Source organism: Callospermophilus lateralis, chromosome 7, assembly GCF_048772815.1.
Source record: "Callospermophilus lateralis isolate mCalLat2 chromosome 7, mCalLat2.hap1, whole genome shotgun sequence".
In the NCBI taxonomy this organism is placed as follows: Eukaryota; Metazoa; Chordata; class Mammalia; order Rodentia; family Sciuridae; genus Callospermophilus; species Callospermophilus lateralis.
In genome coordinates this window covers 137,162,867-137,179,329 of record NC_135311.1, presented here as the reverse complement: position 1 = coordinate 137,179,329, position 16,463 = coordinate 137,162,867, and the positions used below count along the sequence as shown (strand labels likewise).

Sequence of the window (16,463 nt, the reverse complement as noted above, 5' to 3'; positions counted from 1 at the left end):
AACCCAGGGCCTTGCACATGCTAGGCGAGCGCTCTACTGCTGAGCCACAACCTCAGCCCAAGCAGCTGTAGGTTTAATGTGGGCTGAGAATGCTTCTCGTTACAGGGCTTCTCTGTACCTCCATCTACTGAAAAACTTGTTCGTGTCTATTTGGGAAGAGGGAGGGGAAAATGAGAAGTTTTGCATACAAAGAGGAAAAAGGAATAAACTTCTGCTTGCTTTTTTGCATGTAAGGTTAGCTAGCAGGGACTGTGGAAAGGGAGGAAGGAATGTGTAAGCAGGTATGTATCTGGGGAGTGGATAGAGAGATAGTGGGGTGTGCATTGACCCTCCCTGGGCAGAACTGTGAATAATCCCATTTCCCTAAAGTCAGTAGTAACTACACATAGCTTTCTCTCTTCTGCTAGACATTATTTATAGTCAATATTCAGCTGGCATTCACTAGTACTGTTTTCTTTGCAGTTTTAAAAAATGTATCTTAAATGTTCTTAGGATACTTAGCAAAATACCAAGGAATGATGGTGTTTGGTTTAAATGCTGGTTGTGCTGAGTTTACCTGCATTAGAGTAACATGAAAGATTCTTTATATTCCCCCTTTGGTACTGGGGATTGAACCTAGAAGCATTCCATCACAGAACTACATCCCCAGCCACCCTCACTTAAAATTTTATTTTTTAAATTGTGAGACAGAGTCTTGCTAAGTTTCCAAGGCTGGCCTCAAACTTGGCAGTCCTGCCTTAGCCTCCCAAGTAGCTGGATTATAGCCGTGTGCCACCACCCTTGGCTTGAAAAGGTCCTTTGGCTCATGCCCAGCAGCAGATCAGGCTGTAAGAAATTAATTTGCCTTCTTTAGAAGCAGCTTATCTTATATAATAGAACCTTAAAATTAGTTAATAAAAAAGTTGACTAAAGTCAAGAATAATGAAAAGATTGTTTAAAGGTGTCTTTCTATTGTAACTTAAGTGAATATACACTTATATAGCTTATCAAGCTTTTGCTGTAGGACCAAGGCCTTTTCTTTAATTGCAAAATTATTATTGGAATTCTGTTTATTTTCTTATAAAACCGCACTCATCATCTATGATTTTCAGTTTGATAGAACCAGAATTAGAAAGCCTATAAAGAAAATCTAAATCCAAAATCCTTTCAAACTTTTATCATTTATCTCATTAACATTTTATCACTTAAACATCTTATAATTTTACTCTTTCTTTTACATTTATCTTGCTCAAACTTCATTTAAACAGCTGTTTTTAAACAACTCAAAACTATTAAATTTTTAGGGGCTGGGGCTATAGCTCAGTGATAGAGCACCTGCCTTGCACATGTGAGGCACAGGGTTTGATCCTCAGCTCCACATAAAAATAAATAAAAAGATATTGTGTCCATCTACAACTAAAAAGATATTTTAAAAAAAACTATTGAATTTTTAGAATAAGAATTCTTTTTATCTTCATATTTTATTAATTTCCTTAATGTTTCATTAGATAATAATAAGCACAACTGGCATAAATAGGTTTTGGGGGCTGGGGATGTGGCTCAAGCGGAAGTGCGCTCGCCTGGCATGCGTGTGGCCCAGGTTCGATCCTCAGCACCACATACAAACAAAGATGTTGTGTCCACCGAAAACTAGAGAATAAAACATTAAAGAAAGTTCTCTCTCTCTCTCTCTCTCTCTCTCTCTCTGTCTCTCCTCTCTCTCTTTAAAAAAATAAATAAATAAATAAATAAATAGGTTTTGGGCCAGAAATAGAAATGTACTACTCACAGTGGGTAAGTTTAAAATCATCTTTTTTTTTGGGGGGGGGGGGTACCAGAGATTGAATCCAAGAGCACTGAACCACTGAGCCATATCCCCAGCCCCTATTTTATATTTATTTAGAGACAGGGTCTCACTGAGTTGCTTAGCGCCTCACCATTGTATTTCCTTAATTGAATGTCTCAGGAAAAGGGACCATGTCATTGTAAATGCTGTATCAAATTGGGTCCCAATATCTGTCAGTTGTCTACTTGAATTCACTTTGCTTATTAGCAAATTTGACTTTTCCATGTTTTTTGTTGTTGTTGTTGTTGTTGTTGTTTCTGCTGCTTTTTCTTTTTCTTTGTTCCCTCTCTTCTGTTGCTGCACTAACAAAAGCCCTTTCTATGTTTTTGCAGGCTCTTTCTTGATAAGGATATTCCTAGGTATTTTCTGTTTGTTTCTTTGCACATAAAGATTCTAGTTTATCAGAATGCTTTATGTCTTATGTTGCTTTGATTATTATTTTAATTTAGTGGTTTGTTCCCCATGTAAGTCTAAGCTGTGCCTAGGATAGAGCAAGACCTTTTTCTTTGTGTCCTGGGTTTTTTTCTGATGTGTGTACATTTTCACATATAACTTCATAATTTTAGAGTTCTAAATTATTTTCTCATTCCTTTTACTAAGTTTTTCCATTTTATTCTTATGCCCTTTAAGCTTTTCTTCTCTGCTTTGCAAAGTGGAATGCCCATCTCCCCTCACTTTATATGGAATATCAGGCCTTGTTCTCTGTTCTCTTTTGTCCCTCCTCTCTCTCTCAAAAGCTTGAGAGGTTTATTGCTCTACCAAAACCTTTGAAAACTGCTCACATTCTTTGTTTTTTCTGCGTGGTAGTAGAGACCACTTTGGCTAGCTGAGTCTGTGTGAAGAAATGTTAAGTGTATTTGAAAACATTTTTCATTCTTCTGTCAAAGGTCCTTATTTTTTCTTATTTTGGAATAGAAAAAAGTCTGGATTAGTAGTAAAGAAAGTTTTTCCCATCTCTTCCTTTATTTGATTTAGGGAAGCAAGCTGAAAGAAGCAATGCATGACAATATAGCCTGAATGTTTTTTGACTGATATTATTAATATGAGTTTACATCTTATTTATTTGTTCGTTTGTTTTTGTGGTGCCATGGATCAAACTCAGGTCTGGGACTGCACTCCTGCTATACTGCCAGATCCAAGTTTTTTTTGTTTGTTTTTTGTTTTGCCGTGTTGGGAATGGAACCCAGGGTCTTAAACTTGCTAGGCAAATGCTCTACCACTGAGCCACATCCCTGGCCCCAAGTTTATATCTTAACCTGGACTCCATCTAGTTCGTATTTCAGAGAATCTCTTAGTAAACTCAAGAGGGTCCATTAGGGGCTGGGCTTAGAGTACTTGCTTAAGCACACATGTGACCCTGAATTTAATCCCCAACACATACACACACACACACAAAAAAAAAAAAAAAAAATCCTATTTTATATTTTATTTAGAGACAGGGTCTCATTGAGTTGCTTAGTGCCTCACCATTGCATTTTCTTAATTGAATGTCTCAGGAAAAAATTAGTTATGACCATAAGAAGTTGGTTTTTAAATTGTTCACAATTAGTAATTCAAGTGAATATATAATTTAAGCAGTCACCTTGAAACGTTTTTCTTACTTTGGTCCTGTGTTGGTCAGCACATCTTTAGGAATGTATTGGGAATCATTTTTCACTACCTCCTGAACCATACAGGAAAAAGCATGCACTGGGACTTAGCTCTGTTTCTAACTCCAGGTTCTCATGCCAATTATTATTATTATTATTATTATTATTATTATTATTATTTCTCCTTCTCCCCTCCTCTTCCTCCCCCCCTCCTTCTTCTTCTTCACCAGGATTTGAACCCAGAGGCATTTAACCACTGAGCCACATTCCCAGCCCTTTTTAATATTTTATTTTGAGACAAGAGTCTTTCTACGTTGCTTTAGGGCCTCACTAAGTTGCTTAGGCTGACTCTGAATTTTTGATCCTTCTGCCTTGGCCTCCCCAGCTTCTGGGATTACAGGCATGCCCCACCACACCTGGCTCATGCCAATTTCTTTTAATTGATATTGCTTACCAATCTCAGAGTATTTCTTACAACCACCTCTCAAGAATTGCCACCTTTGAGCTGGGCACATTGACCCTACAGCTGGACCAATTTAGTACTGGGTTCAATCCCCAGTACCAAAAAAAAAAAAAAAAAAAAAAAAAACTGCCATTTTTGGTGGGTATTCCAATAGAATGTCTTGTAGCAACTACAAAACAAAACACACAAATTTTTTTCAATATAGCAATGTTTTAGTGAAGTCAAAATTTCCTTTATGTTAGCCAGGTTTCTGCCAGTGAAATTTTCACTTTAGGTTACGTGAAAACACAAATGTGGAGAGGCTTTCCTGTACAAGTGTAAAACATTGCCTCAGCTGAAAGACCCAGATGAGCAAACTGAGGCACAGAGATTTTTCAAAACAGGGATTTGAACTCAGGGTGGAGTTCTCTGGAGCTCAGAGCAAATCACTAAGTATAGACTATAGGCAGCAGTGATAGGAATTTCTCTCAGCTGTCAGAGGGGCTTTTTTTTTTTTTGAGGGGGCCTAGTACAGGTAGTGGTTGTCCCTGTACCATCTGATAGGTAGGCCCTAGTCTAGGCACCTTGACAAAGGCCATAACACAATAAAAGAACAGCTGTTGAGGTGATATAGTTCTTAGGTGGCTTCTGCTGAAATGGTGAATATTGTCACCCAATGTTAGAATCTGTCTTAAACCAAATTAAAGTGAAGATTGTATCTAAGCAGGGCTATGTGGATGCCTCCCTGAACCCAGAAGCCATGGAAAGTTTCCTGTTGTCTAGCATTTCATTTGCTGTTTGAGCCCCTTGGTGAATTTATCTTATTAGCTGCTTCTATGTATAGTCCTTCAGTGTCTTTGTTGAGAATTTTTCTGACCCAAGCTTGTTGCTTTAAAAGCTAGCCATTTAAGAATTAGTCCTGTAAGAGTTAAATTAAAAAGCATCTATAAAGGGGCATGACCACACCTTACAAGCACTTGGAGTATGTGTGGTCCAGGAGCTCACTTTCAGAAATGTGTCATTTCCTTTGTTCAATCCAGAGGATGAAGCATTGGGTATGTTTAGAGAGGACTTGCCTGCTAATTTATCACAGGAGACCTAGAGAAGGCAGAACCAGTCAGATCACCATTTGGGCTAGACTAAGGAGGAACCTAGTGGTAGGGTGCAGACACTCTTCCTAGGTGAGTCAGATGTGCTATGGAGAGCTAGTGGTGGTGGAGTAGACAAAGCATCTTCTCTGACACATGTCATGGCCACAAGGAGGGAAGGGTGAGGCAGAGCCTGAGGTTGATCTGTAAAACTGCCATCAAACTCAGCAGTGTTTCAGATGAGACTTGCTAAACTGAAAGGGTGAATGTCAGCTTGTCTGTATTTTTTGTCAGCAGGGAAAAATGATATTAGAACAATTAAAAAAAACATTTTTGGGGTATCTTCTAAGTTTAGCTTCTGATTCTTTCTTAAATAAAAGATTGGCTGGGGGCTGGGGATATAGCTCAGTTGGTAAAGTGCCTGCCTCTCATGCACAGGCCCTGAGTTCAATACCCAACATCAAAAAAAAAAAAAAAAAAAGATTGGTTGGGTGTAGTGGCACACACCTGTAGTCCCAACAGCTTGGGAGGTTGAGGCAGGAAGATACAAGTTCAAGGCCAGCCTCAGCAACTAAGCAAGGCCCTAAGCAACTTAGTGAGAACCCTGTCTCAAATAAAATAAAAATAAAAAGGGCTGGAGTTGTGTCTAAGTGGTTAAGCACCTCTGGATTAAATCTCTAATACCAAAAGAAAATATGTGAGATACAAAAAGTAACAAATGATAACAGCTGGCTCTTGTTAAAAAAATCATCCTTTTTTGGGGAGTACCAGGGATTGAACTCACGGACACTCAACCACTGAGCCACATCTCCAGCCCTATTTTGTATTTGATTTAGATACAGGATCTCACTGAGCTGTTGAGGTACTAACACCTTGCTGTTGCTGAGGCTGGCTTTGAACCCTTAAACCTCCTGCCTCAGCCTCCCAAACTGCCTCCCAAATTACAGGCATGCACCACCACACCTGGCTAAAAAAAAAAAAATCATCCTCTTTTATTGAAATACCGGCTCTTATTCTTTTATTTAGAACAAGGCTCTCCATATTTAAAATTCTTCTACCTGTTCCCACCAGCAAGCCTCCCGGATGTATTTTTTGTTGTTGTTACTGGGGATTGAACCTAGGGGCACTTAATCACTGAGCTACATCCCCAGCCCTTTTTTAATATTTTTATTATGTGTATATATATTTTCTTTAATTGTCAATGGACCTTTATTTTATTTATTTATATGCAGTGCCGAGGATTGAACCTAGTATCTCACCCATGCTAGGCAAGTGCTCTGCCCCTGAGACAGGGTCTCAGTAAGTTGCATAGGGCCTCACTAAATTGCTGAGGTTGGCTTTGAACTCGATGGGATTACCGCACCTACTCCCAGATGTATTTCTTATGTTTTTTTTTTTTTTTTTTAAGAGAGAGAGAATTTTTAATATTTATTTTTTAGTTTTCGGCAGACACAACATCTTTGTATGTGGTGCTGAGGATCGAACCCGGGCTGCACACATGCCAGGCGAGCGTGCTACCACTTGAGCCACATCCCCAGCCCCTGTATTTCTATGTTTCTGAGGCTTGGCAGTGCTGGCCTATGAAGATCAGATCTGGTGATGTGAAGATTAGATCTGCTTTCATCATTGAATGACAGGAGAGCTTGCTTAGTTTTTCTAGGAATTTAGGCATACTCACTTATTCTTCTCATCTTAATATCTTTAGTTTCTCACACAGTTTTTCTGTTCATAGACAGAAGCTTGTCCTAAAAGAAGAACAATGTGAGCACTGCCAAGTATACCTTAATGATGGGTGGGGCAAGAGTATAAGGACCTACTTTTCCTCCTAGGAGATGAGGGTAATAAATAAAAGTGTTGATGGCTGGTGTAGGATTCCTTAGGATTACTGACAGTAGCAGAACCTGGACTACAGTATCAACAGCTGCTCTTGGCTGATGCCCTCATGTGTTTCTGACCTCAGGACTTTCTACCGTTTTGAGGCAGTATGGGACAGCTCCCTGCATAACTCCCTTCTTCTGAACCGAGTGACACCCTATGGAGAAAAGATCTACATGACCTTGTCAGCCTACCTAGAGGTAAGTAGACTCAGAACTTCAAGGACTGTGAGTAGCCAGCCCAGAGCATTGGGCAAGTTATAGAGTCAGTCAGGGAAGATTGGCGTATTTCATCCTCCTTTCTTCCTCCACATCCTTAAATTATATGCTTCATTATACTTTGTTGATTGTTATATTAGTTTGTGTTCTTGCTCTCTATTTAGTCAAAAGATCCCAAATTTTATGATGGCTTATGCTTTAGTAACCCAGTTACCATTCTTTTAAAGAATGTATGACTTTAAGAAAATAGCACCTCTTTGTTTTCATGGTTGTGGCAGAGCATAGGAGTGGTTCCACAGTCGAAAGCCTGAAAACACCCTGAGTTCAAATCCCTGTTTTGAAAAATCTCTGTGCCTCAGTTTGCTCATCTGTTGAACAGTGGTAGGGCAAGTGCTCTAACACTGAGCTATATTTTATCCTCTGATTATATGCTGACCTTGCACATATTATCTATTCAGTTTCTGTTTAAATAATTGGTGGCTCTGAAACCTTGCCATCTCCAAATCTAGCTTTCCAAATATGCTACTGCACAGCCTGTGGTCACAGGTACTCTGCTGCATTTATATAGCACCTGCTTTTGTGTGCTTCCAGTTGGATCATTGCATCCAGCCAGCAGTCGTCACCAAGGATGTGTGCATGGTCTTCTATTCCCGAGATGCCAAGATCTCGCCTCCACGCTCTCTGCGCAGCCTCTTTGGCAGTGGCTACTCAAAGTCACCAGATTCGTAAGTTTTTGAGATGTTTACCTGTCAGTTCCTTTGACCAGTACAATAGAATCAGCAGTCATTAGTCTTCCCCAGCTTGCTGTTTCATGGTTAGTTTACAAATTATAAACCATTTGAGTAACTGATAGCTGGAGTACAGTGACGTGCATCTGGCATTTAATAAAATGTTGATGGAGGACAAGCTAATAAAGAAAGGAAGAATATTACATTGTAAACACTTCCCAAACAGCTTTGCAGGGACTGAATGGCACTATTACTATTTCTAACAGATTATCATTGGGATTTTTTTCTTTTTAATGTTATGCATATTTAAGGTATATCCCTTCTCACTCACGATCCCCAGAATGTGTTGTCATTTCATTCCAGTCAGACATTTTCCCCCTCATCTATTCTCTCTTATGTTAACAAAAAGCAAATTTTTTAGTTTTTACATTTGTGTTATGAATTTTCTAGTTTATTATCCTATTAATGTAGCTATCAAATGACTGAGATGAAAACAAGCTCCTCCTAAGATATATATATATATATACTGCTTTAGTTCAGAATAGGAAAAGAACAGTGACTGATAAGAAATATCTGTAGTTATATTTGAGGTGGGTTACAGTCCCTACAGAAGAATTTAAGTAGGTGGAATTGAGATTTTCCTGTTTTTGTGCTATAAGAAATGAAGCAGTTTTACTTTATTTTCAAATAGCAATCGAGTCACTGGAATTTATGAACTCAGCTTATGCAAAATGGCAGACACAGGCAGTCCAGGTAAGTGCCTATGGATTGTAGAGGTGATAATATCTTGATATGTTTCAAGTATATTACAAAAAAATTGGCTGGGCTTGGTAATGAATACCAGTAATCCCAGCACCTTGGGAGGCTGAGGCAGAAGGGTCGTGGTTCAAAGCCAGCCTCAGCAACTTAGCAAGGTCCTAAACAACTCAGCAAGACTCTGTCTCTAAATAAAATACAAATAAGGGCTAGGGGTGTGGATCAGTGATTAAGTGCCCCTGGGTTCAATCCCTGTTACAAAAAAATTAAAAAATTATGTAGATAGATGAAAAAATTTTAGAAACATGTATATTTTACAAACCAGCTTTAGTGATGGTGGTAAGAATTACCTTTTTCAGAATTGCAATATTGTTTGGTCTATGATATGTAAAATAGTTTCAAAAATTATATCAAACAAAATGTTGCTAGGCCTGGAAATATGAAACTTTTGAGTGAATTAGAATGAATTTGACTTCAAAACTGTAACCACTTCCCTCACCACCTTAGCCCAAAGATAACTTGGTGTAATACATTATGAGCAGAAACAGCAGCAACTTCACCTGGGAAATTGTCAAAAATTCACATTCTGAGCTGGGGATATAGCTCAATAGTCGTATGCTTGCCTAGTATTTGCAAGGCCCTAGATTCAAAAGAAAAAAAAAAAATCAAATTCTTCAGACTCTAACCCAGACCTATAGCATCAGAAACTAGAGGGGAGAGGGCCCAAACTCTCCCTTTCATAACTAGCTCACTCCCAAGATAACAATATTAAGCTATAATCACCTTTTAAAGGTCTCACCCCTTAATACTATCACAATGGCAGTTAAATTTTAAGATGAATTTTGTGGGAGCTTTTTGATACTGAGGATTGAACCTCAAGGGCACTTTGTCATCAGCTATATCCTCAGCCCTTTTTTATCTTGAAACAGGGTCTCGTTAAGTTGCTCAGGGCTTTGCCAAGTTGCTGAGGCTGGCCTCCAACTTGGAATCTTCCTATCTCAGCCTCCAGAGTTACTGGAATTAAAGGTGTGCACCACCATATGTCTCAGCATAAGTTTTGGGGAGATGTTCAAACGATAGCACAGGGTTTTTTGTTGTTTACAATGCTGGAGATTGAACCCAGGGCCTCACACATACCAAGCAAGCACTCAACCACTTATACCCCTGTCCTTGCACAGGTTTTTAAAAAATATTTGATTTGGGTTGGGGATGTGGCTCAAGCGGTAGCGCACTCGCCTGGCATGCGTGTGGCCTGGGTTCGATCCTCAGCACCACATACAAACAAAGATGTTGTGTCCGCCAAAGACTAAAAAATAATAAATATTAAAATTCTCTCTCTCTCTCTCTCTCTCTCTCTCTCTCTCTCTCAAAAAAAATCATTTAAAAAAATATTTGATTAATGAGCATTTGAGTTATTTTGTTATATTTTTTGTGGTTCTGGAGATCAAACCCAGGGCCTGCCTTGCTCATGCTAGGCAAGTGGTCTACCACTGAGCTATATTCCCAGCCTAGTAGTTTGAGTCATTTTAGATAACATACATGGAAAAGGAGTCAGGGCCCACAGGAAAGATTTAGATAAAGAATAATATAAGTTCATGTATTTCCTTTGTGAAATTAATGTATCATTTATGAAAAATAAATGGGAAACGAGGAATGGTGATTCTCATAATTCCAGCTGCTCAGAAGGCTGAGACAGGAGGATTGCAAATTCAAGGCCAACCTGGGCAACTTAGTGTGAGATACTGTCTCAAAATAAAAAAATAAAAAAGGCTGGGGTATAACTCAGTGATAGAGTACTTGTATAGGATGCATAAGGAAGGCCCTGTGTTCAATTCCCAGTACAGCAATAAATAAATGAAGGAATAATTAGAAATGATGGAGGTTAACGCCACCTGTCATCTACCACCATTGAACTACTAAATGTGTGTGTGTGCAGTCCCTTTCCACTTTTTTCATATGGATATATTTTAATGCATTTAGAATCATAGTGTACAGACTACTTAACATCTCTGTATTTTCACTTAACACAAAACTTGAGCATTTTCTCACATTGTATTTCAATCTTCATAATTATCAAAGAATATAAAACTCAGTTTTTTAAAAAGTTCAGCACCACACCAAAAAAAAAGTTTAGAGAGTTGCTTTGAGAGAAATGTGTGAATTTTTATTAATAAACAAAATTTTATGGATCTTAAAATCATAGTTAGCTTATTATGTATAATGATTAGTTATTCTCATGTGTTGGACCTTGGATAGGATTTACAGCACTGCCAAAAAAAAAAAAAAAGAAGAATTAACAACTCATTTGACCTAAAGTTGGAATTGAATTTTTCTCTGAGAAGAAAAAATGTTCCCTCTGTCTTAGGCATGCAGAGGAGGAGGAGAAAAGTCTTGGATACCTCGGTGGCATATGTGCGGGGAGAAGAGAACTTAGCAGGTTGGCGGCCGCGTGGAGACAGCCTCATCCTGGAGCATCAGTGGGAACTGGAGAAGCTGGAGCTGTTACATGAGGTATCCAAGGGCAGGAGGGGCCAAGGGCAAGAACTCGGCTGCAGGATGGCACAATCCCAGTCCTTAACCTCTGGCTTTGCCATGTGATCATGGCTTTTCAGTTTTCTGTGATGATGAAGTCATAATATTTTGCTTCTTAAGACCCTCATGAGCCTTGTGTTTGCTGAGGCAATAGTGTTGATCTTCTTAGGTGGAGAAAACCCGCCACTTCCTCCTGCTGCGTGAAAGACTTGGTGATAGCATCCCCAAATCCCTGAGTGACTCACTGTCCCCCAGCCTCAGCAGTGGGACCCTCAGCACCTCCACCAGCATCTCCTCTCAGATCTCAACCACAACCTTTGAAAGTGCCATCACACCTAGTGAGAGCAGTGGCTATGACTCCGCAGACATTGAAAGCCTAGTGGACCGTGAGAAAGAGCTGGCTACAAAGGTGAGAACTCCTTCCTCCTGGCTGAGCATTCCTACCTCAAGGCTCTGAGCTAATCTTGCAGTTTGTTCATTTTCATCACTTTCTTTGAGAGACACTGGTTCAAGGTCTGTGCTTATACTCTGAATGTAGAAATAAATAAGACTCAATTCCTGCTTTATGCATAAGATTATGGGCAACCAACATACAACAGAGGCGTGTTTCTCTTAGGGGAAGGTTTATAAGGACATACAGGACAGAGCCAGCAGACTTCTGTATAGTCAGTCTTAGGGAATTCATGTGCAAGAGGGGTAGGAGATAAGAGAGGGTACTGTGTGTGACACTAAAGTTTCAGGTGGATCTTGGGAGTGGTATAGGCTTTTCCCCCACCCCCAGTACTGGGAATCACACCCAGAGTCTCATTCATATTGAACTTAGAGATACCCCTGAGTTATATCCTTAGCCAATGTGGAAATATTTTAAACATTATTTTTTTTAATATTTGTTAGTTGTTGATAGACCTTTATTTTATTTATTTATTTCAATGTGGTGCTGAGAATCCAACTCAGTGCCTCACACATGCCAGGCAAGTGCACTACTGCTGAACCACAGCCACAGCCCCTAAACATTATTATTTTTTTATTCTTTTTTAGTTGTAAATGGGTACCGTACCTTTATTTTATTTATTCATTTTTATGTGGTGCTGAGAATCAAACCCAGTGCCTCACACATTCTAGGCAATCACTCTACCACTGAGCCATATCCCCAGCCCTTAAACATTATTTTTTGAGAAAGATTTCCCTGGCAGCAATAAAAAGAATAGAATAGTAGTGAAAAGAATCACTGAGAAAGGAAGACCTCTTTTCATATAGTAATTCAATAAGAAATGATGAAACCTTTTTTTTCGGGTGGGGGCTCAGTACTAACCAGAACCTGATCATGCTAGGCAAGCACTCTGCCTCTGAGCTACATCCCCAGACCCATCTTGAAACCTTTTTTTGTTGGGTGGTAGAAGGGGTCAGTTCCCCTGGGCCTTTTTATTTATTTTTTAAATTTTGAGCAGTCTCACTTATTGCTGAGGTTGACCTCAAACTTGGGATCTTCCTGCCTCAGCCTCCCAAGTTGGTGGAATTACAGGCATAAGCTACTGCACCTGGCATGTTTAAGCCTTTTAAATGAGGATGAAGAGGAAGGGGGAATTGATCAGATGTGGTGGGAAAAAAGAGGGTTATTGAGGATGACTCCCAGGTGGATAGTTGCTAGGCAACTTCGTAACCTAATATTCTTCTAGTTTGTTTAGGAAAACTTGTCCATCCAGAAGTCTCCGTGTATTGAGAATTAAAGGAGTACTATTACATTCATAAGCATTTACATACTATGGTGTTTGCAGTAATCCACTTTTTGTTTGAACCCCTCCAGGCATGGTGGCACATGCCTGTAATCCCAGCGGCTCCAAAGGCTGAGGCAGGAGGATCTTGAGTTCAAAGCCAGCTTCAGCAAAAGCAAGGCATAAGCAACACAGTGAGGCCCTGTCTCTAAATTAAATACAAAATAGGGCTGAGGATGTAGCTCAGTGCTTGAAACCCCCTGAGCTCAATCCCCAATAACAAAAAAAAAAAAACAAACAAACCAATATTGAACCCAGATACTTAACCTACCCTTTTTTATTTTGAGATGTGTCTTGCTAAGTTGCTGAGACTGGCCTTGAATTTGTGGTCTTCATGCCTTAGTCTCCCCAAATGCTGGGATTACAAGCATGCACCACCGTGCCTGGCAGTAATTCACTTTTGTTGTGTTGAGAATGGCTATTTATTTAGGCACTTGGAATTGAACCCAGGAGCATTTTGTCACTGAGCCATGTTCCCAGCACATTTTATTTTTTATTTTATCTTGTTGAATGGCCTTTAACTTGGACTCTCCTGCCTCAGCCTCCTGAACAACTGGGATTACAGGTGTATGCCACTGCATCCTGCTGAAAATAACTTTTTAAATCTATTTATTTATTATTATGTATTTATTTTGGTATTATTATTAGGTATTTATTTTGGATTGAACCCACAGTTGCTTAACCACTGAGTCACATGCCCAACCTTTATTATTTTATTTTGAGACAGGATCTTACTGAATTGCATAGGGCCTCACTAAATTGCTGAGGCTAGCCTCAAACTTGCAATCCTCCTGCCTCAGCCTTCCAAGTTGCTGAGATTACAGGCATGTGTCACTTTGCCCATCTAGATCTATTTATTTTATCATCTTTATTAGACATATACTGGACTTCCCTTGTTGTATATGTAGTTAATTTCCATAGCTATCTGGGTAACATCTGAGCCCAAGCATTAGTTTTAGGTGTGTCAATTCCCCTCCTATCTTGCATCCCAGGCTTTGTTTAGCCAATGAAGTCTTAAATTCAAATTCATTTTCTCTTTCTCTTCTTTAGTGCCTGCAGCTTCTCACCCATACTTTTAATCGAGAATTCAACCAAGTTCATGGCAGCATCAGTGACTGTAAGGTGAGCACCTTGAAGCCATCATCATTAGCCAGTGTGTTGGTTACCAGTTTCTCTTCAGCATTCCAGATTTTGTCCCTGGCTTTTGATGGTTTTAGATAGCTTGATATGTGACCATTATGTCTGAAAATGTATCTGGTTTTTCAAAGTCAGAACACTGATTTCTTAAGATAATAATGTATGTGTCCCTTACAGTGATTATCAGAGGAAAAACATTTTGGGATTCTCCTTAAATCCCTTGGAGAAGAATATTCTGTAGACGGTGATATGTTTGTGTATGACAAGGCACAAGAAAGTCTTAAGGCTTTTTCTTGGTGGCAAAAAACCCAGTGCGTTCAGCAAAGAGTGAGGAAAATACTTCAGAGAACTATGTCATTCACTCTATCTTCATCAGCATGAGCTTTTTTGCTGTTCTTTAAACACTCCCAGCTCATTCCTACCAGGGGTCTTTGCAGGGGTCTAAGATTGTCTGTGTGGAGCAGGCCTCCTTAACTGCCCAATCGAAAGCTGGCCGCCCTCTCAACTTTCCACACCACACTGTGTTATTTTTCACTGTAGTGCTTATTATTGCCTGGTACCTTTTTTTTTTTCTTTACCTTTTTGCAGTACTGGGGATTGAACCCAGGGGTGCTGTACCACTGAGCTACATCCCCAGCCCCCACCCCTTCTACCTTTTTTAAATTTGGAGACAGGATCTCTCCCAGTTGCTGAGTCTGGCCTCGAACTTAGAATTCTGCCTTGGCCTCCTAAGTTGCTGGGGTTATGGGCATGTACCACTGCACCCAGTTACTAAACAACACTCTTTTAAAAAATATTTTTATTAGTTATTGATGGACCTTTATTTATTTATTTGTTTATAAGTGGTGCTGAGAATTGAACCCAGTGCCTCACATATGCTAGGCAAGTGCTGTACCATTGAGCCACATCCCAGTCCCCAAACAGCACTTTTAAAAGCGTTTGTTCAGTGGTTTATTGTCTGCCTTCTCTACTAAAATGTAAACTCCAGAGCAGGACATAGGAGAGCAGGACCTCTACTGTGTTCTTAGTACAACTATGCATGTGGTGGCTGCATGGGTTCATGCATGCATAATGTTATTTAATTAATGTCAGAGGGCCATAGTAATATTTAAAAAACAGCTTTACTTCTTTTGTAAATGTCTTTCTTTTTTTTTAATGGTGCTGGGGATAAAACCCAGGGCCTCTTGCATGCTAGAAAAACATTCTACCATTGAAATACACCCCTCAATTTTTTTTTTTTGTTTGTTTTTTTTTTTGAGTTTGTGTGTGTGATGCTAGAGGTCAAACCCAGGGCCTTAACATGTGCTAGGCAAGTATTCTACCACTAAGCTGTATCCCTTATCCCTAAAACTTTATGAAGGGAAGGCACTAATTGTTAATGCCTATGGCAGAGGCAGCTTGTATGCATTTATTTATTTTTATTTTGCTGCTGGGGATTGAACCCAGGGGCACTTACCACTGAACTACATTCCCACCCTGCTTTTTTTCCCCCTCTTCCCTTCCCATCTTTTTTTCCCCCTCTTCCCTTCCCATCTTTTTTTCCCCTTTTTCTTATTTCTCCTAGGGACTCCCACATGCTCAGCAGGTGCTTTGTAGCTCCCTCTTTTGTAAATGTCTTGATTCCTAATGTTGTGTTCAGTCTATAAAATATTTGTAGACTTATTTACTTTCTCTTTTTGAATTTTTGTTTGATTTATTTTCTGAAAATAATAATTTTTTATGTGCATGTTTTTTTTATTTTTGGCAGCTCTTCAGACTGAGCCTAGAGGTGCTCTACCACTGAGTTACACCTCCAGCCCTTTTTATTTTTTTATTTTGAGACAGGATCTCATTAAGTTGTTTAAGGATTCGCTAAATTGCTGAGGCTGACTTTGAACTTGCAGTCCCTCCTCTCAGCTCCTGAGTAGCTGGAATTACAGGTGTGCACCACTGCCCCATCTGTAGGTTTATTTTATTAAGTGATCTTCTGAAGATTTATGAAAGGAAGTCAATGGTTATCAAAGACTATGGCAAAGGTAGCTTTTCAGAATTTATTTTTTTATTTACTTGTGATTTATTATGGTACAGGAGTTTAAACCCAAGGGTGCCTTGCCACTGAGCTAAATTCCCAGCCCTTTCTATTTTTGATCTTTAACAGGGTCTTGCTAAGTTACCTAGTCTAACTCAACTTGCAGTCCTCCTACCTCAGCTTCCTGAGTTGCTGGGATGGCAGGCGTGCCCCACTGTGCCTGGTGAGAGGAAGCCGTTTGCTCCTGAATCTCACTGGCTATTTTTTGTTCTTTGGTTTTTTTTTTTGCTTCCAGTTGTCTGATATCTCTCCAATTGGGCGGGATCCCTCTGTGTCCAGTTTCAGCAGCGCTACCCTCACTCCCTCCTCCACCTGCCCCTCTTTGGTAGACTCTAGGAGCAACTCTGCGGATCAGAAGTAAGTGCCCAAATTTCACAGAGAAGTCAGTCTAAGAACCAAGGAAAATGTCAGCCTTCCCCCAGCTCTGGTTCTC

General features: G+C 39.7%; 1 protein-coding gene across 5 annotated transcripts in view; it reads left to right on the top strand.

The window, feature by feature from the left end:
- Positions 1-16,463, top strand: part of Kif1b (kinesin family member 1B) — a 152,021-nt gene that overhangs the window by 128,583 nt on the left and 6,975 nt on the right. For all 5 annotated transcript variants that reach the window (XM_076861327.2, XM_076861325.2, XM_076861324.2 and 2 more), the window contains 7 exons: positions 6,905-7,019; positions 7,629-7,762; positions 8,457-8,518; positions 10,887-11,032; positions 11,223-11,462; positions 13,876-13,947; positions 16,266-16,387. In XM_076861327.2, the coding sequence (XP_076717442.2) occupies positions 6,905-7,019; positions 7,629-7,762; positions 8,457-8,518; positions 10,887-11,032; positions 11,223-11,462; positions 13,876-13,947; positions 16,266-16,387 (891 nt within the window). The remainder of the gene's footprint in view (positions 1-6,904; positions 7,020-7,628; positions 7,763-8,456; positions 8,519-10,886; positions 11,033-11,222; positions 11,463-13,875; positions 13,948-16,265; positions 16,388-16,463) is intronic.